The sequence below is a fragment of the Callorhinus ursinus genome, unplaced genomic scaffold, assembly GCF_003265705.2.
Source record: "Callorhinus ursinus isolate GAN/ISIS: 27379988/994484 unplaced genomic scaffold, GSC_fseal_2.0 scaffold41, whole genome shotgun sequence".
Classification (NCBI taxonomy): Eukaryota; Metazoa; Chordata; class Mammalia; order Carnivora; family Otariidae; genus Callorhinus; species Callorhinus ursinus.
In genome coordinates this window covers 11,566,879-11,592,392 of record NW_027397103.1, presented here as the reverse complement: position 1 = coordinate 11,592,392, position 25,514 = coordinate 11,566,879, and the positions used below count along the sequence as shown (strand labels likewise).

The 25,514-nt window shown below is 42.5% G+C and overlaps 1 protein-coding gene and 1 non-coding gene across 6 annotated transcripts; both read left to right on the top strand.

Annotated features, from left to right (window-relative positions):
• Positions 1-25,077, top strand: ZCCHC8 (zinc finger CCHC-type containing 8). Of its 5 annotated transcripts, none has more exons than XM_073881220.1 (14): positions 1-374; positions 1,838-1,878; positions 5,469-5,543; positions 7,140-7,245; positions 8,516-8,593; positions 12,023-12,126; positions 12,243-12,308; positions 12,888-12,948; positions 13,415-13,557; positions 13,848-13,990; positions 16,697-16,818; positions 18,329-18,415; positions 18,676-18,793; positions 22,851-25,077. In XM_073881220.1, exons 1-14 carry the CDS (start codon positions 174-176, stop codon positions 23,633-23,635), a joined length of 2,130 nt encoding a protein of 709 aa, XP_073737321.1. In that variant the 5' UTR covers positions 1-173; the 3' UTR covers positions 23,636-25,077. The 5 variants fall into 5 exon arrangements, with proteins under 5 accessions (XP_073737321.1, XP_073737322.1, XP_073737323.1 ...); XM_073881222.1 differs by having other exon boundaries at positions 3-372; positions 1,841-1,878; XM_073881223.1 differs by lacking the exon at positions 1-374 and adding an exon at positions 531-649 and having other exon boundaries at positions 1,829-1,878.
• Positions 5,993-6,127, top strand: LOC112837519 (small nucleolar RNA SNORA9). Its single transcript, XR_003211761.1, has one exon. It is a non-coding gene; the product is annotated as a small nucleolar RNA SNORA9 (small nucleolar RNA).
• Positions 25,078-25,514: the final 437 nt, after the last annotated feature.

Sequence of the window (25,514 nt, the reverse complement as noted above, 5' to 3'; positions counted from 1 at the left end):
GTCTCTAGGGACTGGCCCGCCCCTTGTGCAGCTTCGGCGGCCTACGTCCGGAGAAAACCCTACCGGGTGGCTTAAACACGGCCCAAGCCCCAGCGAGCGGTGCCGCCCTACAACCTTCGCCCCCGGCCCGGCGGCCCCCTCCGCCTCTTCTCGAATTTTACCCGCAGCCCAAGATGGCGGCGGAGGTGGATTTTGGCGACCTAGAGCTGTTCGAGGCGTTTGACCACCCAGAGGAGTCGATCCCGAAGCCTGTTCACACCCGCTTCAAGGATGACGACGGCGACGAGGAGGACGAGAATGGGGTCGGCGACGCGGAACTGCGGGAGCGGCTGCGGCAGTGCGAGGAAACCATCGAGCAGCTCCGCGCCGAGAATATCCTTTCCGCTCGCTTGGGCCCTGTCACCGGCGTGCGGTGGGCGGCATGTCTGGGAGGGCGCGGGCGGAAATTCCAGGAGGGCCAGAATTCCGAGCACTCTCGCTCTCGCCCCGCAGGCGGGCGGAGAATCGAGGGTTCGGTTTGCGTAAGCTGCCTCGGTGCCCCGGCGCAAACCTCTTCCCTCCGGGGATCCGTGTCCTGGACTAGACGCGCTCCTCGCGCCTCACAAACCGGGGCTGGTTTTTAGGATTATTTCAGACTGCTAGATCGTAGGGTGGTGACCACGTCCTCTCCTCCTCTCTGAAGTCCTTATTCGATTTCATTTTTTTGCAGCCAAGCTTAAGTTGATGCAGTCATGTTATAATTGTCTATGAGGAGGTAGCCCGATACTCAGACCTTAGCGTAGATCTGGGTTTTTTTATAGCGGGGCAGAAGCTCGTGGTTTTAGGATGCGGGAGTTGGGAGTTTAAGGATTTGAAGCATGCGGAGAGAAATGGTTAATTGCCTGATTGAGATTGGGGATTCGTTTTAAAGTTCTTCGACTTTGAATACCTTCCGTAGTGAAGGTGCGTTGCAAAGCCTTAGGAGAAAACGCGCCAAATAAGTTTCCGTTTGGCTTAGTTACATTATTACAGTCTTTCTAGCAAGACTTGTTAGTATGGTTATTTACATTCTTAGAGGTGTTTGGTTTTTTTTTTTTAAACTATATGCAGATGATTTCAGTTCAGATAGTTTCCCGTTTAAAATGAAACCCTGAACGCAGCTGGTATATCATCTTTAAAGGTTTTTGAAGTCTGATTTTTTCATGATGCAGTTTTCCTTTACATTTTAATATGTAAAATTTCGAAATACAGAAAAGTTGAAAGGATTGTACGGTGAACATCCATAGTTCTATCCTAGATTCTTCGTCTTTAACCGTTTGTTTTACTCTATCACTTATCATGCTGCTCTTTTTCTTTTTGTTTTATTATTTTTTTGAGAGAGAGAGATGCATGAGCGGGGGCATGGCAGAAGGAGAGGGAGAGAGCACCTCAAGCAGGCTCCACGATCATCAATCGGGGAGCCCCTTGGGGCTCCATCTCAGGACCCCGAAATCAGAAGTCAGATGCTTAATCGACTGAGCCTCCGGGGCACCCCCATGCTGCTCTTTCTTAAATGAATTGCTGTTTAGGTTTTGATGGAGTACCCTTGTTTGAATAACACTTTGGGTTCAATCTGTTAGTCTTTTGAACTACATGACCCTGTTTTAGAATATCTATGTTGGAAGAGATGAGAAAACTAATTTTTAGGTTTGAATGCCTAGCCCTGCAACAAAACAGGAACTCAGTTAAGTGTGTCATCCTCAAGATATTTGCGGGTCTTTTAACGTTTATAACATTGACACCGAAATGAATAGTTGAATTTTATGATATTTATGATTTTGTTTAACGAGGGCTTATATTCCTTAACAAGTAATAACATCAAGAACTTAAAAGAAAATTGAACATTCTGACTCGACCAAGGTATGAGATACTGCAATTACAGCATTGTCCTTTACTAATATTTAATATTTAGCTATAATTTCTTTGTAAGAAGAGTAAGACTTTTGTATCGTTTTTAATTGTTAAGCGTTCTCTGAAGAAATCAGTAATGATCCTTTATTTTTAACTTCTGGCGGTAAAAGTTGAATTCTAACCACTAAATTTTTAATTTGTTTATTTTGGGGGGTGTTAACTAGATTTATTGCAGTGATCATTTCACAACATATACAAATATTGGATCGTTATGTTGTATACCTGAATAACTTTTAAACTGAGTAAAAATATTTGTGAAACATGTCCAGAAAATTTTGAGTTAATGTTCAGAACAGGCAAGTTGCCAACCTAGCTGTTCTTATTCCACAAACATTTCTGTAAAGTTAGAATTAAGATTACAGTATTACTCTAGGTGAAGATTTATTTATACAGTTAAAATATATTTCTAAATAGAAATGATGGGAAATTTCATTTTAGAAAAAGAAATTAGTGTGCTTTTGAAGAAAGTACAATGAGTAGATTTGCATTCAGACATCTGACTTTGAGAAGCAAATGTTCGTATCTTAATACAAATTTATCTAACAGGTTACTAAAATCTAAAATATTTGTCAAACTACAAACTTATTATGTGAAATGGTACTATCAAGCTTTCAGAATTTGGGGGGCCATGATCCAGTGTCACATGCACTTTTTTGTCCCTGGTACCAGCTGAAGAACTAAAGGTTTAAAATTTCAGAATTTAGATATATTTTGGAAACCTCCCCATGCCCTACCTTCCTTCCTCTATGTGAACACACTTTGTGGATCTAAACTTGTTTATGGTTAGATATTAAATGTACTGAATATAACTGGGATTCCTCAAAAATCATAATTTTTTTAATATTTAAAGATACTTAGATAAGCACACTCTCTAATAGAGTTGATAATTTAAACAATTACAAAGGGGTTATAATCACTCGAGTTTAAATGATAGCGTCATAGGCTTCACCAGTACATGAGACAGGCATTAGTATCCTAAGAAAGGAATAAATTAAAAATTTCTTTTTAGAATTAGTGCTCTTTGTGTTGTCAGACTGATAAAGCATTCTATAGAAGATTTAGAGGGCGCCTGGGCGGCTCAGTCGTTAAGCATCTGCCTTCGGCTCAGGTCATGGTGCTGGGATCGAGTCCCGCGTCGGCCTTCCTGCTTCTCCCTCTCTCACTCCTCCCTGCTTGTGTTCCCTCTCTCGCTTTGTCTCTGTCAAATAAATAAATAAAATCTTAAAAAAATAGAAACAAAAATAAAATTAAATAGATAAAATCTGTAACCCCAGTTCTCTTTTTGGAACTGTCATGATCAGAAGTTTCTTTCCTTTTTGTCCAATAAACGTTTTAACTTTGTATTATGAAAAATTGCAAACGTATGGGAAATGAAAAGCACAGTACAATTAATATACATGTTTTCATCCCATATGCACATTTTACCCTAAATATTTCAGCATGTACCTTTTTAAAAACAAGATTTTGTCATGCATAATCACAACAGCACTATCACAATAACTGGCATGATTCTCTTAACACTCCAGCTCAGTCCATATTCAGATTTCCCCAACTGAATGTCTTTATAGCTGATTGCTCAAATAGGACTCTAGTTAAGGACCATATAATTGTGTGTGGTTTTTAAAAACCATGGTTTTTTTGTTGTTTTTAAGATTTATTTATTTATTTGAGAGAGAGAGAGAGAGAGAGAACGCACGTGCTTGTACGCGCATGGGAGCGGAGAGGGGAGGGGCAAAGAAAGTTCTAAGCAGATTCACGCACTGAGTGCCTCAGTGCTGAGCCCTTCCCCCAGCTCGATTCTCAGAACCCTGAGATCAAGACCTGAGCCAAAACCAAGGTTTGGTCGCTTAACCAACTGTGCTACTGAGGCGACCCCCAAAATATCGTGTTATGTTTGTGTTTTTTAAGATTTTATTTATTTATTTGAGAGAGAGAATGAGTGCACTTGAGAGTGAGCAGGGGCAGGGGCACAGGGAGGGGGAGGGAGAGAATCTCAGGCCAACTCTGCGCTCAGCCTGGAGTTGGACCAGCTGATCCTATGACCCTGAAATAATGACCTGAGCCAAAATCAAACCTCGGATGCTTAACCAACTGAGCCACCCAGGTGCCCAAAAACATAATGTATGTTTATTTTATTTATTTATTTTTAAGATTTTATTTATTTGACAGAGAGAGACACAGCGAGAGAGGGAACACAAGCAGGGGGAGTGGGAGAGGGAGAAACAGGCCTCCCACAGAGCAGGGAGCCTGATGTGGGGCTCAATCCCAGGACCCTGGGATCATGACCCGAGCCGAAGGGAGACACTTAACCAACTGAGCCACCCAGGTGCCCCAACATAATGTATTTTTAAAAAAGAGCAGTTTGTACAAATTCAGACAAACTTCTGAACCTCCCCATATTTTTGTTTCTTGATGTGAGCAATTCCAAATATAGACTGATTTATTTCACATGCTGTGCAGGTAAAGGAGTAGGAGGCAGGTGGGGGGAGGCAGAATCTCAGACTCAGCTGGTCCAGGTTACCACCAGGATGTTGTTCAGATTTGGGGGCCACATCCTACTTTTTTTTTTTCTTTTTTGGCAGTATTTGAAAATCATATCCAGGAACAAAATACTTCTTTTTTTGGTTAAGATTTTATTTATTAATTTGACAGAGAGCACACACTAGCAAGGGGAGCAGGAGAGGGAGAAGCAGGCTCCCCACCAAGCAGGGAGCAGGGAGCTCGATGTGGGGCTCAGTCCCAGGACCCTGGCTGGGATCATGACCTGAGCCGAAGGCAGATACTTCACCGACTGAGCCACCCAGGTTACCCAACAATATACTTTTTTTTTTTTTTTAAAGATTTTATTTATTTATTTTACAGGGAGAGACACAGCGAGAGAGGGAACACAAGCAGGGGCAGAGGGAGAGGGAGAAGCAGGCTTCCCACTGAGCAGGGAGCCCGATGCGGGGCTCGATCCCAGGACCCTGGGATCATGACCTGAGCTGAAGGCAGACGCTTAACGACTGAGCCACCCAGGCGCCCCTACCCAACAATATACTTTTTATATCTCTGCTTTAGTATCTGGGATTTGAAATACTGGAATGTGCACTGCCCTCTAAGAGGCTGTCCATTTAAAGTGTTTCATTTTCCTATATATTTCTAAGCTCAGTTTACTCTGATTCTTTTAGAAATATCTTCTTTTAACCTGCTGGTTTATCCAGACCCTCCCTTCCCCCAGTATGTAAAGAAACTAGCCATTAGTTAAGGAATTTTTTTGATTGAAAACTGAAAGATTATAGTTTTAAATTTTCTGTGAAATATTTGTAAAACTATGTAAGGGATACCTCTATGTAAAACCATTAAAGTAGGTAAAATTTCATGAAAACTTAAGTTTTGTGTTTTTTTTTTTGAGAAAACGAGTTCTTGGTGGTTCTTAATCTTATTTGTAAAATACTCTATGCTCTTTGGTACTTAATTACAAAAGTTGTGTGTTTATATATACATTTATGAATTTTACTTTAAGATCTTCTAAGAATATGTTTTAACTTCTGTTTTAGTGGAATATTGGTGAACAATACTAAGTTAGATGGACCTTTATTACAGATTCTATTTATGAACAATGTTATTTCAAAGTAAGTAATTTCCCCTTTTCTACGTATAATGAGTTAATGTGTTTATGAAACAATGTTCTCTATAAGTATGCTGTTTTCATTTGTATTTATTCCATCTTTATTCTTTTACTTAAAATTTAGGGAATCATGATTAAGAGCAAGGACATTAGCATCTATAAACCTGAATTTGAATCTGGGCCCCTACTTTCTGCATATGTGAATCTGGGCAGGTCACAACCCTGTCTGCATTATCAGTTTCCTCACTAGAAAACAGGATACTGATAGTAACCACTTCTTAGGTAGCTGAATGAGCGCCTGTAATAGCCTCTAATAAGCGTAACAGCTACCACCGCAGCAGTAAGTAATGTTAGTCGGTTCTCCCCCCAAATCAGGTAACTGAGTTTACCCTTTTGGCTGTCTTCAAAGCTTACCCACATGATTTTGTGTGTGTGAGTGTGAGAATGAGAACTTTGCAAGCCTTCTGGCATGCTTGGGGCTAGGGTGACTCAGTGCATTCCTGCAGTGCTTGCTAGAGTGTCCTGAAATGGTTTGAGGCTTTGCCCTGTCCCTCCCTCGGAGCGTGGTCATAGACATTTCAGACAGTTGCCTTCCCCTCTCCTGGCTCACTGAATCTCTTGTTATTGCAGGTGCTAGGCAAGGTAAAGAAGGTAATGGGAACCATATAGAGAGTGTTAACTCTGTGGCAGGCCCATTACCTCCTTTCTCTCAGCCCAGGTTGAACCTGAGGCTCTGAGGGGTGGGGACGCCAGGTGGTGAGTGTGGCAGTAGCAAGGTGCCGGGCACAGCTGGGCACCAGCACTGCTGTCACCATCAGGTTTGAATCAGCGTCTGCTCTGGCTCATGGCAGTCTAATTTCTGGCACTGTGTATCTGCTATTTTGCCTGCAGAAATCTTAGAACGTCAGAGCTAAAGAGACCTGAAAGATCAAGTCTGGTGAAGAGCAAGTTGGCTGTCCCACTGTAGCCTAATCTGGTCTCCTTCAGCACCTCCTGAGCTGAGTGTTAAGGAATATGTGTCGAATGCGGTTCTTGACCTGGAAAGCTGGAGAAAGTCCTCCGTAGTTGTGCTACTTCATTTTGTGTTTCTATTGTATTTTTGGTTTTATTTTGTTCCAGTGTAACATTTAAATAGGTGTTTCCTTATATGTGCATAGGGAATCTCTGGGAGGAATATAGGGAAGAATGCCTTGGTTGTCTCTGCGTTGCAGATAGGTGGCTAGGACACAGCCAGGAAGTAAGCTTTTCATTACGGAACCCTTTTACTTCTTTTGGATTTTGAACCATGTTTTACATGGATTATGTATTCAAAATTTAAATATGTAAAATTTATAAATAAAATCCATCTATTCTCAGCACAGATGTTTGCCACTGTTACATGCCAAACAGATTTTCATAATCATTTTGTTAACTCGGTAACAATGTATATTTTTTTCCTAAGAAATAGGTTCCTGAGTATTATAGTCAGTCAGTGATTTGATAAACCTTTGAAAAACAAGATAACAGAATTTACTCCTGACGTCTTCTAATAATGCATAAGATTTCAGTCTATTCAGTGTTTACTCTGGGTTCTGACTGTTGTGTCCTCTCATTCATGCAGGCAATATCATCAAGAAATAGAGGAATTTGTATCAAATTTAGTAAAAAGATTTGAGGAACAGCAGAAAAATGATGTGGAAAAGACTTCCTTTAATCTTTTGCCCCAGGTATTTCAAACTTAAGAGACTTTAAGATTAATAGGTTATGCTTTTCACTGCCAACTATTAGCCTACAGGGAGCCTCTTGTATCAAAATGAAAGTGATTAAGTGGAACCACTGTGTCCTACACCTGAAACTAATATAACATTGTATGTCAACTACAACTTTAAAAAACAAAACAAAACAAAGAAAAACAACACCAAGATTGTTAAGACTGTTCACCTCCCATGCTTCAGTTGGACGTCCTTCACTGGTCTGACCAGTGCTGCCTCAGGGGGTTCTTTTGCTTTGTGGCTCCTTCTCTTAGGGGAGTCATATTCAGACCTGGCTTCCCTCAAAATTAGTCTTTTTTCCCCCCATTTCCTCACTTGGACACATGGTTTGGGGCAGAAAATTAATTTGAAGCCAGAAAAAAAAATCTGTATTTCTGGAGTTTATAAAAGATGAATTCTTTTTCTCTAAAACCAACAGGTTCACGTGCCATTCTTTTTTTCCCTTCTCCTCGTTGGGAAAAAAATCAATAGCATGCCCAAAGAAATCTAAGAAATTTCGCTATGTGACTATTAGAGCATGAATTTATATTTTAAAAAATCAGAATTATGATTTCGGGGCTTTTTTTTTTAATTCCAAATTAAGGTAAGTAGAGTCCTTCAGATAGGGTTGTTAGCTGTTTATCCTCAGATTGGAGAACAGTGTGTTCTGATTAATTAAATTTTCATCACCTTTAGTTTTCATATATCATATACAGTTTTTAAAGATTCAAGAAACAATACATTTAACAAAAAAACCATACTGATTACCTAATTTTTGATTCAGGGAGCACTTCAGAATTTTATAGCAGCCTGAGGTCTGTGAGAGTTATATTATCCATATTAACCAGTAACGTAGAATCACATATTTTTTAATCTTTCTGGTTATCTTCAAGATAAAGTCTGCTTTGCCAATTTAAGTATTGAGAGTTTAAATATTTATTTAATTCATTAAATTTAATGCATGAATTAGTATTCAGTAACATGAAAGCATAGCATACACTAATGCTTCAGAAGGTGCTGTCTTTTGTATCTTTTATAAAATTTTTAAATTTTCCCACTTGTGAAATTTATTTCGTAAACATTTCTAGCTTCCAAATTTACCTGTTGTGACAACGATGAATTAAAAGCTTAATATACCTTAGTGGTATGTATTAGAAAATAAGGCGTGTATTTAAATTTCTAATATTTGAAATTTGAAGTTGGTAAAAATTGGTTACTTTTTGTAACGTGTTTTTCTTTGCATTAGCCATCTAGTGTTATGCTAGAAGAGGATCATAAAGTAGAAGAATCCTGTGCCATTAAAAACAACAAGGAAGCTTTTAGTGTAAGTGTGGACATTTTAGTTTTGAATTCTGTAGATAACATGTTTCCTATCCTTTGTCATTTGGGTATCATTAAGGTGGTACAGCCCATATGGCTCAAAGGATCCCCATCCTTTCATGAAATTTGTTATAAACAATAGTGGAGACTTCAGCCTCTAAATAGTATAGTTTGCTTTTTAGTAACTATTGTATACACAGTAGACATACTTTGGAGGACTTTATTTTTGTCCTGACAAACCTCTTTTGGTTGATGTTCAAGAACGTGGATGATGATCTAGAATGCGTGCATGTTGCACTTACAGATGGTGAGGCTGAGAGGGGACGGATAAGTAACTAATATAACAGATGGCAGGTAGGAGATTAAAAATGTTGACAAGCTCAAATGGTGGGTGAAAAACAGAAGCGGCATAACAGGGATGAGCCTACATTTGGGCCTTTCCGTACCTATGCGGGATCTCACTGTGTCAGTGCAGTGGAGTGGTGTGATTTTGCAACTCAAAGAGTTGTTTTTTTTTTTTTTTTTTTTAAGAAGATGATGTAATCCTGGATTCTGTTCAAGGCTGACTAGTTTTCATGTTTAGGGAGTATTGTGCCCCATTGACAGACCACAGTCTTGAAGACGTGGGGCTGCTGGGGTGATGAAGAGCCCCCAACATTGCTGAAGAGATTGACAGGGGGTATCACATCTCTGCAAATGTAACAAAGGCTGTTATTTGCAAAAGGTGTTACTTTAAATCACTCTATGTAGTGCCAAGTGGCAGAACCAGGACCAGTGACTGGGTGGACTACAAAGAGGCACATCGCAAGTCAACTTTTAGTGCAAATTTCTATCAGAGATGTGAAAATGAAGTGGTAGGTCTCAAAAAAAAAAAAAGCAAATTCCATGTCACTGTAAAAAGTCAAAGCCTGAGATGCCGTCAAGGTGCTTTAAAGAAAGAATTTGAACTACGTAACTTTTCATGTCCCATCTAACTCTAGGGTTCTGGGATTGAGAGTGGCACCTGCCTGGAAAGTGGGAGTTTTATGTATTATTTAGTCCTTTAATAAAGAGTAATAAATATTTGCCAAATGCTCCCTTGTGCCAGGGACCCTTTTGGATTCCAAGGACACAGCAATGAAAAAGAAGGGCAAAGTCTCTGCTCTCATTGAATTACATTCTGGTGGGGGATGCAGAGCTCTGAAGAAAGTAAATCAGGCCAAGGAGTTAGAGGGTAGCCATGGGGCATTCAGTTTGTATAGTGAGTAGATGGTGACAGCCTCTGAGCCAGCCCTGGATAAATTGAGGGCGTGAGCTGTAGTGCAGTTTGAATGAAGAGTACTCCAGGCAGTAGACAAAGTGAGTGGAAAGCCCTGGGGCAGAAGCAGATACTTACACTTGCTCACTGTGTATCAAGTACTGTTCTAAGCTCGTTACAGATACTGCCCATGAAGGTACTATTATTCTCATTTTACATCTGCGGAAACAGACATGGAAAGCTAAGTAACTTGCCGTGGGGTCCCTTGGCTAGTCAGGAGCAAAGCCAGGGTTTGAATCCAGGCCTTCTGACCCTGGAACATAAGATCTAGATTTCTATGTTGCCTTACAAGCCATAGTGAGGGCTTTGGGTTTTACTCTAAGTGAGATGAGATGCCATTGGAGGCTTTTAAGTAGAAATGTGACATGATACGACTTGAATTTTCAAAAGAACTGGCTTCTCTGTGGAAGATAGTCTGTAGCTGGTTTACATGTGGAAGCTGGAAGCCAGCGGGAAAGTTCTTGTATTGATATCAGGTGACGGAAGATGGCAAGTTAGTCTAGAGAGCCAATGGTGGAGGTGAGAAGTGGTTCGAACCTGGGAATACCTTGAAAATAGAACTGATCAAATGTGTTGATGAATTGGATGTGTAGAACATAAAAGCGAGGGAGTAGTCAGAATGACTCAGGTTTTTGGCCTTAGCAGCCAGAAGAGTGTCCTCGCCTTTGCCGTGATGGGAAAAACTGGTGGGAGGAGCGGGTTAGGAGGGGAATGGGAATCCAGTTCAGTTTTAAGTAGGTGAGTTTGAGATGCCTCTCACAGGTCTAGGAGAGCTGTCGGTTGGCACTTGAATATCCAAGATTGGAGTTGAGGCAGAACTGGGTATTTGGGCGTTGTCAGCATATTCATCCTTCATTCCATGGGTCTGGATAAATCGGCTCGAGAGTGCAGGTAGAGAGAACTGGGACCAGGTCTCACAGAAGATGGAGAGATGAGAAGGGCTGGTCAGCAGGGTAGAGCAGGGTGTCCTAGAAGCCAAAAGGAGCATTTCTCTGAGGAAGGAGGAATCACCTGTGTCGGTTGTTGCTCATTGATTGATACGAAGACAGAGCTGTGCAGTGAATTTGGCTGGGGGGGGGGGGGGTCGTTGGGGAGCATAGCACCATGGAAGGAACGGAAGCCTTCCCGGAGATGTTCAGGAGGGAATGGCAGGGCCATCTAAGAAGGAAAAAAAAAAGTGGTGGACTATTCCAGATTAAAAGAGACTAAAATGATTTAACATGTAAATGCAACACATGAACCTTAAATCCTGGCTTAGAGGGGGAAAAAAAGGCATTTTGGGGACAGTTGGGAAAACAGTAGAGATTGGATATAGATGATATTAAGGATTTATTAATTTTCTTGGGTGTGACCGTGGTATTGTGGCTTTAGGAGAATGTTCTTATCCTCAGGAGACCCATCCTGAAGTGTTCAGGGGTGAAGGTCATGAAAAGAGGCTGCAGCTGGTTATGTGTGGAAGCTGGAAACCCGTTAGGAAGTTACTATGTTAATTTCCGGCGAGAGAAAACAGTGGCTTAGACTAAGTTGATGGTGGTGGCTTACTTTCTTCCAGCGGTTCATGAAAAGCATATGTGCATGTGTGCATGTGTGTGTGAGGGTGCGTGTTTGTGGGAGCGTGCGCGTGTGTGTGCGTGCGCGCACGGGCGTGGAAGATAGCAACAGTTGTTGAATCCAGGTGGAGAGGAATTAGCTGGGTGTTCACTGTACCATTTTTTCAACTTCTGTGTATGAAATTTCCCCCAGAATCGGAGGGAAAAGAAAAGGGGAAATGGGAGGGAGGGTGGAAATAGTAAATACGGCTTTTCTGAATTGTCTTTGCCGCTAAGGGAAGCAGAGATGGGGAATCAGAGGGAAACATATGAGTCAAAGCTTTTATTTTTAAAGTCTGAGGAGAATGCAGCTGATAGTAATGATCTCCTGAGAGGGGAGCTCCGATCTGGGAGACACAGGGGAGTTTAAAGAAGCAGCTCTTGCTTACACTTCAAAATCTGGCTCCTTTAACTAGGGAGTTGATTATGACTTCTAAGAATTTCCTCCAAAATTAAATTGTTAAAACAGTTAATCATAGTCTTACATAATATAATGTCTTTTTTTTTCCTGCTTAAATAGCAATATTTTTTGACTTGTTTTCTGCAGGTTGTAGGAAGTGTCCTGTATTTTACTAATTTTTGCCTTGATAAATTGGGGCAACCGCTACTAAATGAAAACCCTCAGCTTACCGAAGGATGGGAAATACCCAAGTATCCTACATAGTGAATGAAGATCTTTTATGCATCTTGCCATTAAGTTCACCTTTAAAAAAATTTACCAAATTTTGCAGACTATGATAACTATTCCTTAATAAAATTCACTAAAGGTACCAGCAAGTCTTCAGCCACATTGTTTCTCTAGAAGGGCAAGAAATACAAGTAAAGGCAAAAAGGTTTGTGTGGGGAGTTGTTTTGTTTTCTTCTTCTTTTTAAGACTTTTTTAACCAAAACCATAAACGCTTTTAGCTTGAAAAATTAATATTCTTCATTGCTGGCTTACTATAAATAAATTACAGATTAAGCTAGACTTTTAATATATAGACATTTAATATGTTTAAATCAGTCATCTGTTTATTGGAAATCCTTGGTTCACGCCTAATACGCGTGGGTGGGTGGAGAGGTGTCGTTGTTGTCAGTTTGATTGCTGTCCTAGGACCTGCAGGAAAGGAAATATAAAGGAAATATAATCTGTTTGCCTCGGTTCTTCTCTTATTAACTGCTGACAAAACCCAGAGGTGACAGATCAGTCGGGAACATAAGGGTCCTTGGTTAAAAGAGTTGGTTAAAAGTACTGTTTGTTTAAATCGCTGAGTACAGGAGGTGAAAGTGTACTCATGACTGCAGATATTAGTAATCTGTGATCTGCGTACTTTCTTGTCTCTCTGATATACTTTGCTGTCATAAAGAATTGCATTGATTTGCTTTTGTATCTTCATTTACATTATGCACATCTTTGTTTTTTGACCAAATAGGCCAAAGCCTCACTGTTTCAATTGTGGTTCTGAAGAACATCAAATGAAAGATTGTCCAATGGTAAATTTTTCTCATATAAAAAAAAATCTTTGAACTAGAACTTTCTAATGTTTTTCACACATTTATGGCCTTGTGTGAGATAAAGAAACTTGCTAGTTAACTTTCTTTGGTCCTTGAATTTGAAACCTTTTCAGATTTGTACTTAAATTTTAAGACCTTAGATTTAAAAAAGAATTACTACAGTGCTTTGTGTCTGAGATGAATGAAACATGAGAGTTACTTTTTAGAGTTTATTCTAAAAACTCGATTTTATGTTAAGATAATACCGAGGTAATAAGAAATTAAAGTGCTTCTTTTCTTTGCTTATTTTTCTAATATGTCCCCTTTCTTTTGTACTTGTTTGCTATATATTACAACTGGAATAATCTGTTTGCTTGGCCTAAAACAGAGTGCTTATATTTATTCAGTTCCTGAAATAATTTCTGAACTGCTTGTTTCCATTTTTCTCAAATGTGCTGTGATCTAGCCGCGGAATGCTGCTCGAATAAGTGAAAAGAGAAAAGAGTATATGGATGCCTGTGGCGAGGCGAACAGCCAGAATTTTCAGCAGCGATACCATGCAGAAGAGGTGGAAGAAAGATTTGGAAGATTCAAGCCGGGAGTCATTAGGTATCTCTGTGATTTTTTCCATAGAATGTCCTTTCTATGTCACCAGCATATGGAGTGTTCTCTGTGTCTTGAGGGTAATCATCAATATATGGGTGTGCTCCAGCCCCGCTCTGGAGAATACGCATCAGTTCGTTCAGAAACATTCATTGGAATCTCCCGTATGCATTTGTGAAACACCATGTCACCGTGTGTAACAGAAGACACACGATTGTTTTAAAACATTGGGGACCGTTTGTGTTTTCATCCAAACAAGACTACCATATTTCTTTTTCCTCTTTGTTTTTCCTTAGTGAGGAACTTCAGGATGCACTGGGGGTGACGGATAAGAGCCTTCCACCTTTTATATATCGAATGCGCCAGCTCGGATACCCCCCCGGGTGGCTCAAAGAGGCTGAACTGGAGAACTCAGGGCTTGCACTCTATGATGGAAAAGGTATAGTATGTTAAGTTAGAAAAAATAAGTCAGCTTACATGTTACGTTTTTTTTTTCTCCTTAATTAGAGAATTCAAGTAATATCTGATAGAAATGGTAACAGAAGGGCACCTGGTTGGCTAGTTGATTAAGCCGTCCGCCTTCGGCTCAAGTCGTGATCTTGGGATGCTGGGATCAAGCCCCTCGGCGGGGAGTCTGCTTCTCCCTCTCATGCTCCCTCTGTGCATGCTCATCCTCTCTCTCAAATAAATAAATAAAATCTAAAAAAAAAAAAAAAGAAAAGAACTGGTAACAAATCTATTCATCAGTGCAGGAGACCTAGAAATACAGATTACATAAACCCTGCTGTGATCTAGAACCTCCCTCTTAGGTGTCTACTCTAGAAAAATATTCACACATGTGCACAAGGAAAGTATGTATATGTATTTTTGTAGCATTGAATATGACTGTGAAAGGTTAAAAACAACATTAAGGCCCTAAAGAAAAATGGCTAAATAAACGATGATAGATCTGGGCTGTGGAATCCCCGCAGTCTTTATTTATTATTATTATTTTTTAAAGATTTTGTTTGTTTATTTGGCAGAGAGAGACACAACGAGAGAGGGAACACAAGCAGAGGGAGTGGGAGAGGGAGAAGCAGGCTTCCCGCTGAGCAGGGAGCCCGACGTGGGGCTCGATCCCAGGACCCTGGGATGGTGACCTGAGCCGAAGGCAGATGCTTAACGACTGAGCCACCCAGGCACCCCTCCCTGCAGTCTTTAAAGAGTGGAATGAATCTGTATGAGCCGACATGACAAAATCTCTGTGCAATACTCAGTTTCTGCCTAACTTACCAATGACGCCATTCATCTTACAGGGGAGGGAGGGAGGAAGAAAGGAAGGATCCCATAGGGATGAGACCATGCTCTGTGTTTTTTCTGAGGACATTTATGTAAAATGTATTTTTACAAGATGTTAACTGAGAACCATTTAGATTTTAGGATTCAGACTCAGAGAAGCCTTTCCTGACCATCTTTTTTTTTTTTTTTTTAAAGATTTTATTTATTTATTTATTTGACAGAGATACAGCGAGAGAGGGAGCACAAGCAGGGGGAGTGGGAGAGGGAGAAGCAGGCTTCCCGCGGAGCAGGCAGCCCGATGCGGGGCTCGATCCCAGGACCCCGGGACCATGACCTGAGCCGAAGGCAGACGCCTAACAACTGAGCCACCCAGGCGCCCCCTTTCCTGACCATCTTATTTACTTGTCTATCTGTTTATTTAAGATTTATGTATTTATTTGCGAGAGAGAGAGCATGCACGTGAGTGGGGCTAGCGGGGAACAGGCAGAGGGAGAGAATGTCCGGGCAGACTCCCACTGAGCAGGGAGCCTGACTCGAGGCTAGATCTCAGGAGCCATGAGATCAGGAGCTGAGCCAAATCCAAGAGTCAGATGCTTAACCCATTGAGCCACCCAGGCGCCCCTGACTACCTTATTTAAATATCTCTCTCCCTAATTGGCCTGCCAGTCTTTATCACTGGGCCCTCTTTGTTTCCTTCATGCCCTATCACAATTTGTATGTATTTACTTCTTGGTTCTGTTTCCCTTATTTTCCCAGCTAGATGGTTAAGATTTGTAATTGCTAAAACCATACCTATTTTATTCACCAGTACATCCCCTAGCATGTAGCACGGTACCTGCAATGTGGCAGATGGTAAGAATCCTTTTTAAAAAAACTTACAAAAAGTCTTAACCAATCCGGCAAGCTCAGCAGTGGTTCCCCCTGAGAAAGAAAGAGGATTGGACTAGAGACTGTAGTTTCTCTCTGATGCTCTAAATCTTTTAAAAATGAAAATATTTCTGTATATTACTTAGGGAATTAAATATATATATATTTTTAAAGATTTTTTTATTTTTGTGAGAGAGAGAGAGAGAGAACACGAGCGGGTTTAGCGGGAGAGGGAGAAGCAGACACCCCTCTAAGCAGGGAGCCCGATGCGGGACTCGATCCCAGGACCCCGGGATTATGACCTGAGCCGAAGGCACACACTTTACCGACTGAGCCACCCAGGCGCCCCAGTAATTAAAAATATTTTTAAAAACTCACCAAGTAGGGACGCCTCAGAATGGTTATATCCTCATTCTTTCATTACTTCTTAGCTTATTAGCTGGAATACTTACCTAAAGAGAAACTTCTTGCAAACTGTTGATTACCTTATGTATGTAAACCTCGTAGGACTAGCAAAATAAATGCATGATTTATTCAGTAGTTTTCAAAATAATAAAGTGGTTCCCAAATATCCTTCTGTCATCTGTAAAGTGGCTTTAATAGTACGTACCTCTTAAGGTTGTTAATGAAGATGAACGGAGTTGATACTTACGAACCGTTTAAAACAGTGTCTGGTACATAATAAGAATTATTTGTTTATTAAATAAAATAAAGGCATTGGAATAGAGTATCAGGCAAGTCATCAGATCAATGCAGACTAGACTTTTAAGCGACCCGCAGACAAACCCAGGTTTCCAAGATTTTAAACAGTTATTTTTATTGAAGTATCCTGTCTACATTGTTTAAAAGTTCTAATGATTCGGAAAAATTATAATCGAAGCCATTCTCAGAATGATTCTGTTGCCATGGATATAAGCACTTGCCCAGCCCAATATTGGTCTGGAGAGGGATTGACCTTGGTATCCAGCAGTACTAATGCTCTGATGATGGTCTGCGGCAGATGGTGCTGATGGGGAAGCGGAAGCTGGGGAAGCCCAACAGAATAAAAGCGTCACCTACGATCTCTCGAAACTGGTAAACTATCCAGGTTTTAATATATCTACTCCCAGAGGAATTCCAGATGTAAGTATATTGTTTTTTTTACTCTTCTGGGATGGGACATTATTATAACAATTGTTCAAAACATTAGGCTGTGTAGTAGTTACTGTTATGTAAAGAAGTAAATATGTTACTTGTGTGTTTAACTTTGTAACTTCCTTTATGTTGACTAGAATCTTTTTTTTTTACTTTTTTTTTTTAATGGTTTTTTTTTATTTGAGAGAGAGTGTGAGTGAGAGCACAAGTGGGGTGGAAGGGCAAGGGGAGGGGGAAAGCAGGCTCCCGGCTGAGCAGGGAGCCCAGTGTGGGGCTCGATCCCAGGACCCTGGGATCATGACCTGAGCCGAAGGCAGATGCTTAACCAACTGAGCCACCCAGGCGCCCCTGTGTTGATTAGAATCTTAAGTGAAATCTTGTGTTCATTTTAAAAAAAAGTTTTTTTCTGATTTTATGCCTTATGAAAAGGAGCTAAAAAGAATGGTTAGATTCTGTAAATCTAAAACTATTCTAAAATTAAAAGATTATGTTTTTAAAACATGGGTTGGTGCTGAGGTAGTATTGTTGGTTCTATGGAATTTGAAAGTAAAGCCTTTAATAAATCTAAGTTACAGCGACTCCTTTTTCTATTCTATAATTCCTGTCCCCCCATTTTTTCTCTTCAAAGTAAAATTTCTCATTCTGTATGAGAATGGTTTTCTACATTTAATCTCTTCCAACTTTATTTTATGTTTCAAGACTCGACAATGGCCTGTGGTGGTAGTGGTGGTGGTGGTGATATTTCAATAAAAAATGCCTTCTTAGGTGTTCTTAGGAACTGGGCAGCAGAGAAGAAGGCAAAGGTTGAACTTAGGGTCTAGCGAATAGATGTGAAGACAAGTGTGTAATTAGTTCAGGGCTAAACTGCATGGCGCAAGCCATCCGTGCCTCCGGAAATGGTCCCAGTACCAGCCTACAGAGTCCACCGGGGGCGCTCGGGAAAAATGCACATTGTTGCGTCCCACCCTCAGATTGAACTGACTTGGCCCTGGAATCTGTAGGTTTGACCGGAGCCCAAAGTGATTTTTCTTGAGAACGCCTGTTGCATGTGATCTTTCGAAGAGAGAGAAGTGATGTTGAACCATAAAGATGAGTGCTGGGTTTGGAAAGGGAAAGAACAGAAGGTGGAAGTTCAGCGTGAGCAAGTGTGAGCAAGTGTGTTAGGAGCGAAGGCGCTGTGGGCAGTGCAGGGCCTGAGGGGAAGGAGGCTTGCCAGGAGTCCACGGCCACTGCCTACAACTTTTTGGGAGTAGGTGGGACCTTTGTGGGGCAAGTGATTTTGTCAAGTAGGCTTTTAGTATTCAGTGGCGATCATTTTGCAGGGAGAGTTGGTTGGGTTTTTTTCCCCTAAGTGCGCCATCATTTTCATTAACATCCCCCAAAAGGAAAAGTCAAGGATGAAGCAGAAATGTCATTTGAGACTTCCACTTTACAAAATCTCAGAAGTATGATGTTTTCCAAATCCAGGCTTGTTTTTTCCTTCTCTTTTCTTCATTAGGAGTGGAGGATGTTTGGGTCCATACCAATGCAGGCATGTCAGCAGAAGGACGTGTTTGCCAATTACCTTACTTCTAACTTCCAAGCGGTAAATAGCTTTTTAGGGTGTGGTTGATAAGAATGTATTGCCTTTATTTGTGGGATTTTGTCACTTATTAGCATCTTAGTGCTCTTTTGTTTTGTATATAAAGCACTCTATTTTCTGATGAGTCACAAGGAAAAGGGTAGCTACGTTCACCATTTACCTACACTTAGCTCCAGACTGGTTTTCTGCCTGTTATTGGAGGGAAGGCGTGGAATCTAATTCTTTGCCCCATTAACTTGCGCTTGGCTTGGCTTCTCCATTAGACAAGTGTGAGGTCTGGCGGCAAGAGATCTTCGTCCCAGTCCAGCCCTAGCAGCCCAAAGAAGCAGAAGAAGGAAAGTGGCTTAGCAACCTCGCCTGCAGACATGGAGCTTGACTCGGGTAGGTTTCGTCCTGTGGTCTTGATTTCACTGTGGAGGTAGGGCGAATGTGCGTGCTCCTGAGTTCCATGGGGGTGGGGGTGGGGTGCCTTAGGAGCACTAAAAAAATGCTTTGATTTTGTCCTTGGAGATGAGAGCATCACCTCTAGTACTGATACAGGGTCAGGTAGGAGACAGCTTGGAGTGAGGGCCAGCTTACTGCATTCCTGAGTCAGGCGATCCTACCCACCTAGCCCCAGTGGTCCTGGATCTGGATCTGGACTGGCCCTCGAATAGGGGCAGCGCTCTGGGACGGGGGTGGAAAGTGGTCTGCTTTAACAGCTCCATCCCAAGAGGAAGAAGGACAGAGCCAAACTTCCCCAGTTATTCTTCCCATTCTTCTTACCCCAACTCGGTAAGTCGCCCCTCCTTCCAGGGAAGAGAGGCCATGAGGAAATTTGTCCTTCTGGAAACCCACAGGGGAACAGAGGCCTTGCCCTCCGATAGTCCTCTGGCTTTTTATTCTCTTAATCCTCTGGGCTTAACTATGGAAGCTGTGGCCAACCAGGACTGTGACAGGCCTCAGCAGGTCAGTAGTGGATCAGGACAGGCACGCACCCACCTTGCTGAGTCCCTAACCCCCTGATACCAACCACGGGTCCTTTGGGCTTCCCCTTGGTACTGCTGGTGAGTAGCTAGATTTTGCCCCCAGAAAGCTCTCAAATGAATCAGAACTTCAGGTGAATTTGATAAATCACAAAGCTACTCTGAATCCAAGACTGAAGTCACTCCTTGCGCTACCTCCTATACCAAAGTATGCCCAGCTGTTTTAGCCCTTTTTGCACATCAGAGGTTCTAAAGTGAGATTAAATGGCAACATGAAGATGAAGTGGATTTAGATACCCTGATGATAAGATGCTAGCAATACAAATTGCCCCAATGTGATTGTGAATCCCTTTCTTATTTGTGAATTACCAGGGAGAATTCAAAGGTCACAGATTAAATTCCCTTAAAATCCAAGGTAATTAAAGTCCAAAACAAAATCCCCCCCCCCCCCCCATTTTCCCAAAATTTTTGCTCTCCTTAGTCTGAGCCACTGGAGTTCTTGCTGCCAGAATCACATTCACAGCCCGGGCTTTTAGTAGCAGCAGCCTGATTTCAATATCCAGTCTCACTTTTCACAAGGTCGGCAAGTTCACGGCAGAATTATGACAGTCTTTGCCACCTGTATGAACTTTTGAAAAAACAAGCAATTCTCCAAAAGAATTACTTATTATTACTTATTATTTGTTGACTGATCACTTAAGTTGTTCAGAACCTAGGTGGGAAGGCAAGTTGCTATTAGCAACTCTCAAAGACCCTGACATCTGGTGGGTTGAGAGGAAACACCAAAGGGACTGACTGGGGATGGAGAGATGCATGGAGACACATGGTGGTCAAGACACGTGGCTTTAGGCCTTGAGCTTTAGTGTGTGGTCAGCATTCTGATCCTGGTATTTTGTAGAGGTTCATACTGGCTCATCTTTGAAGCCTGTGGTTTGGGCAAGGAAGCTCCTGCCATGTGGTCCTTTGTCCTCAAGAGGTGAGTGCATCTTATAGCGGCTTCAGTTACAAGTGTGGCTCTTCTAAAGAGGCAGAGGCTTACCAAAAAAACCAGCTGCCGTTGCCCATGGTTGGGACCAGAGGGCCTTTAGCAAGTAGCCTGTGACCTTGAACTACCCTAGCAAGTGTGTGCAAGCAGGCAGAAGCACCAGCAGCGGCCCTGCACCAGGCTCGCCCTGAGGAAGGGATTCAGTTCGAGACCCTGAGGCGAGCGTGGCCTGGCGAGGTGAGGCGGGGCTGGCAAAGGTAAGGCTCACTGTGGGCACCAGCACAAGTAATAATATATGAGATGATCAGGGCCAGATTTTAGAACTGCTTATGCAGGAGCCACGATGGCCTGCTCACTGAACCAGGCTGACTTACTAACACCCAGGTATGTGGTCCTAAAGCAACGCAGGCCTTCCCATCCCCAGTCCCGGCACAGCCCTCACCCAGCTGCTTCCTGCCCTGCACGGACCGCAGTCCGGAAGGAGGAGCAGAGTCTGTGACCTCTGGGGACGGCTCACTCCCGAGAAGAAACATGAGTTGGTGTAATTATTTTCCTGTGGAAAACTTTTGTCACAAACCCATGGTTTAGCGATTTGGTTTGGAACTGTGAACCAGAGCTGCCTTTGTGTCTTTTCCCAGTGTACAATGATGTTCTCCTGTCAAGAATACATACCACAGTAGTCTGTGCAAATGAAGCTCCCGTTACACCTGGAATGGTTTGTTCTTAAACGCATAACAGGCCCTGGTTGTTAAAGAAATAACTTACTGGCGGGTTTTCTGCCTTCCTGGCCGCCTGCCCCCTCCTCCTACATGGTGTTCATTGTAGTCAAGAGCACCAGTGGTACCCTTGGGATTCCCAGACTGAGAGAGGCCGTTCATCTGCACTTGCATCCACCCTTCATCTTGGCGCCATTTCTAGCCAGGTGCCCAGATCCCAGCAACACCTGAGTAATGGCATCTTCGTTCAGGCTTCTCTCTCCTGACGGCTCTCCCTGCCCCTCTCACTGGCGTTCATCCTTCCTTTCAGCTCTTAGCTGTTCTTTACTCTTCTGAGTTGATTTCTTAAAATCTAAGTGACAGTATGTTACCTCACAGATCTTACTGCCCAAATGAGAAAGTTCAGCCTGGTTTTGCATAGCTGTCAAGATTGTGTGAATTCTGTTGAATTTGCCAAATTTTTAAAACCTGTGCTGTTTTGGAGCCTCTACTAGACCCTGAGGACAGGAAGATTCATGAGACACAATTGCTGCCTTTAGTTTCCAGTCTGTGTGGCCGAGGGGGTGCAGAGGTATCAGTGTCCTTTTAATATAAATGTGGTGGCCCGTGGTGAGACATACAGAGCCACAGAGCTGGTTACAGGCTGTAATGGTGTCACACGGGAAAAGCCGAGCCGCTGTGCTGGATGAGGTCATAGACCCGATCAAGACCAACTTTGAACTGCATCTTGAGGGATAAATTCAAGGATTTACCATGGAGATGAACAGGGCTAGGCCATTTGAATCCATGGGAAATGCCAGTGCAGAAGCATGAGCCACTCTGGCGCACAACAGAAGAGTGACACCGGGGTCTTACGCCTGCCAGTGAGAAATGACATGGTGGAAGCAGGCAGGTTCTTGGTCATAGAGGGTCTTGTAAGGCACAGAGGAGATCAGCCTTTGTCCTGTGGGTGATGGGAGCACTGAAGGGTTTCTATTTCTAATGATTTGGGAAAGTTAATGGGACCAGATTCGTGCTTTACAAAGGTAAATAGTTTGGAGAATGGATATAAGGAAGCTGAGTCCAGAGGCACAGATGACCAGGGGCCGGGGTGGGGGGGCAGAGAGAGAGGAGGGACTCAGGTGATGAACAGATTCAGTTTGGGAGACTTCAACCAGACACCACCGGTGGTACCGTTAGAGAGAACAGCATGTGGGAGCAGAGTCCAGGTTTGAGGAAAAGATTGTTTGGGGCAGGTTGGATCTGTTGTGTCTGGGACATACAGGTGTGAGGACCAGTGACCCATGAGCCGCACGAACCCACTGTTCAGGCGGGCAGTCTAGACTAGAGGTGCAGAACTGGGAAGGAGGCCAGGGCTGTCCCACCCTGGCTCCTCAGCTTCGTCTCCTTCAGCCGCAGCTCACCCAGCCTGCGTTTCCCGCCATCGTCCCCTCCGCGTTTCCATGGACCCCAGTCCGCCATACCGGCCGACCACTTGGAAATTACTCTCTGCCTCCATGCTCTTATTCCTCACTCAGCAACGATGCACACAGCATACAGATGGATTTTCAATGGGTTTCCCTCAAGTTCCCGGTGCCGGAAGAGCCTGTAGCTCTTCTTGCAGGTGTTCTTCTCAGGTGGTGAGGGTTGTGGTACCTGAGCCTCCAGAGTGTTCCCCTCCCCAGCCAGCTTCTTTGGCCATTGAATCTCTGGATACACCTGAGTTCAAATTACCAATGTTGGTAAAACCAGATGCTGTGACAACTTCAAGTATCCTCACTGTTTTCTTTCAGATGCGGAGGTCCCACACGGCTCTCTAAGCAGCGAAGCTTTTCAGTTTCAGCCCCCATTGCCCCCCGGCACCCCTCCCCCGCTGCCACGGGGAACTCCTCCACCCATCTTCACCCCTCCGCTCCCCAAGGGCACCCCGCCACTGACTCCCAGCGACTCCCCCCAGGCCAGAACAGCGTCCGCGGCTATGGATGAGGACTCGCTGACTCTGGAAGAACTTGAGGAACAGCAGAGGCGGATATGGGCGGCCCTCGAGCAGGCCGAGAGCGTGAACAGTGATTCTGATATTCCTGTTGACACACCTCTCACTGGGAACTCGGTCGCCTCTTCGCCTTGTCCAAATGAGCTAGACCTCCCTGTTCCAGAGGGGAGAACCTCTGAAAAGCAGATGATGCCCGATGAGCCCGAGGTACCAGACACTTGTACAAAGAGATCAGAAGTTGAACATTCTCTGAGCCCAGATTCTGAGCCTACGTTGCTTTGTCAGAAGGAAAGGGAAGAGTCTGCTCGGGTAGACTCTAAAGATGCTCCTCTTGATAATGGCAGTGTTGTGTCGAACTGTGACATTAGTAATGGAGGCAGTCAGAAGCTCCTTCATGTGGACACCAGTCCTTCAACGGCCACTAAAATTCATAGTCCTGTACCTGACATGAGCAAGTTTGCAACTGGAATAACGCCATTTGAATTTGAGAATATGGCAGAATCCACTGGAATGTACCTCAGGATAAGAAACTTGCTAAAGAACTCGCCCCGAAACCAGCAGAAAAACAAAAAGGCCTCTGAATAGCTGCTTGACTTAGCACGAAGAACTATTTAATATCTATAACTTTGTGTTCTGTTAATTCGTACCAAGTGGAGATAAAATTGTTTTCCGATTTGTCCCTCCCGTGTTTAAAAACCTATCCAAAGCTTAATTGTGGCCTAAAGTCAGGCCTGTTTTAAAGAACAGAAAGACTGGGCTTGCTGGTTTACTATATTTTATTCTTACTGATAAGAACTTGGCGGGGGCAATGTAAGAGCTGGCTTAGAGATAGTTTGCTAAGGTTTCTACTACTTTTGGATTGTGTCTGTCAGGAGTGATGGTTTTTATCTGTCTTTTGTACATTGTTTTCCCTTTCTACATTTTGCTAATTATCCTGTATATAAGTTTAATATATCATTTTTTAAAAGAAAAAAATTCTAACCATTTTAAATTCATATTTCAACTCTGACAACCAAATGAGAAAAATCAGGGATGAGCAGCTTTACCCCATTTGGGGTATTTTTGTAAGTGATTTACACGCATCAATTTTAATAATACTTTTACTTTTTTGTAACTTCATTCCTCATATAAGTTTGCTATACAGGTATGTTCATCTTTGTGTACAAAGGTTTAATAAATTAGCTTTCATATACATAATCTAAGACTTTGAATACAAAAAAATGATTCACAGTTAAATTAGCGTATACAACCTTGTAAGTTTGGACGTAAATTATGTGGTTGCGGAAATTAGTGGTAGCAAAGAAAATCTAGTAAAATGCAAGTTTGAGTATTTTTAGTGTTCTTTCAGCCTTAACTATAGAGACAGCAGAATCTTTTAAAGTAATTATTTTGGGAGAAAAATAGTGGGCAGCTAACCTTTGTACAAAAATAACTTTCTAGATTTGAACCCTAAGATAATTAATACTTAGAAATAAAAGGTAGGGCGCCTGGGTGGCTCAGCTGGTTAAGCGTCTGCCTTCGGCTCAAGTCATGATCCCAGGGTCCTGGGATCGAGTCCCGCATCGGGCTTCCTGCTCCTTGGGAGACTGCTTCTCTCTCTCTCTCTCTCTCTCTCCCTCCCTCCCTCCCTCTCTTTCCCTCCCCCTTCCTCTGTCTCATGAATAAATAAATAAAATCTTTTTAAAAAAAAGAAAAGGTAGACAAACAAATTGCTTTTATTTTTTTATTTTTATTTTTTTTAAAGATTTTATTTATTTATTAGAGAGAGAGCACATAAGAGGAGGGAGGGTCAGAGGGAGAAGCAGACTCCCTGCTGAGCAGGGAGCCCGATGCGGGACTTGATCCAGGGACCCCAGGATCATGACCTGAGCCGAAGGCAGTCGTTTAACAACTGAGCCACCCAGGCGCCCAACAAATTGCTTTTAATTGTCAGATATATAAGATAGTGCTGGACTATGTGTTTTGTCTTTGAGTGGAATGCCATTACATTGTTACAATCCCCTCCCTGAAAATAAACAACTTGAACTTAGTCTCAGGTAGTGTGATCCTGCTCTCAGGCCAGCAGAGGGAGCAAACTACCATTCCAGACCGTTCCAGATTTCGTTGCCTTCGTTTTGAGGACTCGAATAACCACATCTACTCTTCCATAAACAGGAAAGGGAAAGAAAATCCTAGGAAAGGGGCAGTTTATTTTCAAGGCCCTCACAGAATGTGCTAGAAATTGAAGAAAATGTTTAATACTTTTGGCTCTTCTCTGGAAGTATGTAATAAAAGTAATCCTAGTTTACATAGTGTTTTTATGTACACTGTCTTAATATTTCTGTCAGGTACATATAATATCACCACATTATGTCTATAACCCAAGGAAACAGGTGGCATTGAGAGGTTCCAGGGACTTGTTAGCATGCAGGAAGTGGTTGTTGACAGGCCAGTCTTCCCCTGAGGACTTGACTATTCCCTAAGT

Excerpts from the sequence above, each read along its gene's own strand:
- ZCCHC8 (XM_073881220.1), top strand. The coding sequence starts at position 174 with ATGGCGGCGGAGGTGGATTTTGGCGACCTAGAGCTGTTCGAGGCGTTT. Across the intron at positions 5,544-7,139 it reads ATGAACAATGTTATTTCAAA|GCAATATCATCAAGAAATAG; the intron begins GTAAGTAATTTC and ends TCATTCATGCAG. Across the intron at positions 18,416-18,675 it reads TTACTTCTAACTTCCAAGCG|ACAAGTGTGAGGTCTGGCGG; the intron begins GTAAATAGCTTT and ends CTTCTCCATTAG.